Below are 1,460 nucleotides of genomic sequence, written 5' to 3' on the forward strand. Positions count from 1 at the left end.
TGAGGAAAGACGGGTTTGTGTAACTCTCCTCAGACCTGCGGGGGAGTTCGGAGTGTTTGGTCAATGATAGTGGTTCCTGGAAAAGATCTGAATCGTTTTATAACCAAACCCAGCTGCGGTCTGGTGTGCGCTGCAGTCTCTGCTTGCATGTGCCTGCGTGCGTGCGCGCGGGCGGGCGGGCGCGCGTGTGTGCGTGTGAGTGTGTGTGTGTTTTCATCTGTATGATGTAGAGGGAGAGGAAGGGGCGCCTGCGCTTGCCTTTCCAAGGGAGAGAGAGAGAGAGAGAAAGAGAGAGAGAAAAGTTTAGTATTTTTCTTCCCTTGACTCTTTTTTTAGGCATGAACGCTGAGACCTGCGTTTCATACAGCGATATGACATCCATGGATTCATATTATAGCCCCTCTGCAGCGCAAGGTAGGGATCACCAGACGGACCACTTTAGGACATTCCCAGCCACTGACACCAAATACAGCCCCACTACCTTCCTGCCCAGCAAAGGTCAGGCTTACGGAGAAAAGTCCCGGAGCCCCTTCCAGCAGGAGTGCCAGTCATTGGATGCCGCCGCAGCTGGGCCAGGCGCTTTCAGTAAATACCACCTGTTTATGCAGAGGTCTCCTTGCAAGACACCCCCCGAGGACGGCAAACTGCACCAGGAGAGGGGACACAACGGAGCGCTCATCCAGTGCTATGGTGAGTGGCGAAAAAACAAAACCAAAAAAAAAAAAACCCAAAACCAACAGGTTACAGGCGTCTGCTGACTTTGGAAAGGTGAGGCATCCCAAGACATACCTGTGTCAAGATTCGACTTTGTTAGGCTGATTTTCATCATAGAGCAGAGCTACTGTCACGAAAATGTCAGCTGAAATGTGTTGTGAAAGTTTGGCTCTGCAACCGGTGCTTACTCTCAACGCTGGGCATCGGGCTGCTCACGCCGAGCTCCGTGCGTCTGTGCGACGTTAGTTCTGTGTCTGATAATTTACCACACGGGCAGAAACTCTTTCGGACCTGTCAGTTACCGCTCGTTACTCCGCTGGCTCCCGCGAAATCCGCAACCGTAGCCCTAAGCGGTTTGGAAGTTTCGATCGCAGAATAATGGCACATGGCGCAGAGACTGCCAATCGGGGGTCCGTCGGGGAGCTGACAGAACTCAGATCTGCGGTGCCGTGTGCAGTGGTTATTTGTTTCTTGGCTGTCTGACCGGTAGAAGCACTTGTCCAAAACCCGATTTTACAGGTTAAACTCCTTTGCTCCTTTGTCTTTTGCTCTTCTTGGGAAACCTCGTTCGCGCGTAAAACGCATCAGCAACCTACTCTCCCCAGCAGCAGCACTAGCAGCAGCAGCAGCACCAAGCAGGGCATCCCAGCTCGTAGCGGCATGGCCCAGCAGCTATGTGCGTAACCCAGTTGAGGAGAGGCATAATCTTCCCGACTATCAAATTGTCCCTTTGGCCATCAAAATTA

At 52.5% G+C, this 1,460-nt stretch overlaps 1 protein-coding gene across 1 annotated transcript in view; it reads left to right on the plus strand.

Moving 5' to 3' along the window:
• The first annotated feature begins 323 nt into the window (after positions 1–323).
• Positions 324–1,460, plus strand: part of alx4a (ALX homeobox 4a) — a 21,813-nt gene continuing 20,676 nt past the window's right edge. The window contains exon 1 of the mRNA XM_040135494.1: positions 324–690. Coding sequence (XP_039991428.1) covers positions 339–690 — 352 coding nt within the window. The 5' untranslated portion in view covers positions 324–338. The remainder of the gene's footprint in view (positions 691–1,460) is intronic.

The sequence above is a fragment of the Xiphias gladius genome, chromosome 1 (assembly GCF_016859285.1).
Source record: "Xiphias gladius isolate SHS-SW01 ecotype Sanya breed wild chromosome 1, ASM1685928v1, whole genome shotgun sequence".
NCBI lineage: Eukaryota > Metazoa > Chordata > Actinopteri > Istiophoriformes > Xiphiidae > Xiphias > Xiphias gladius.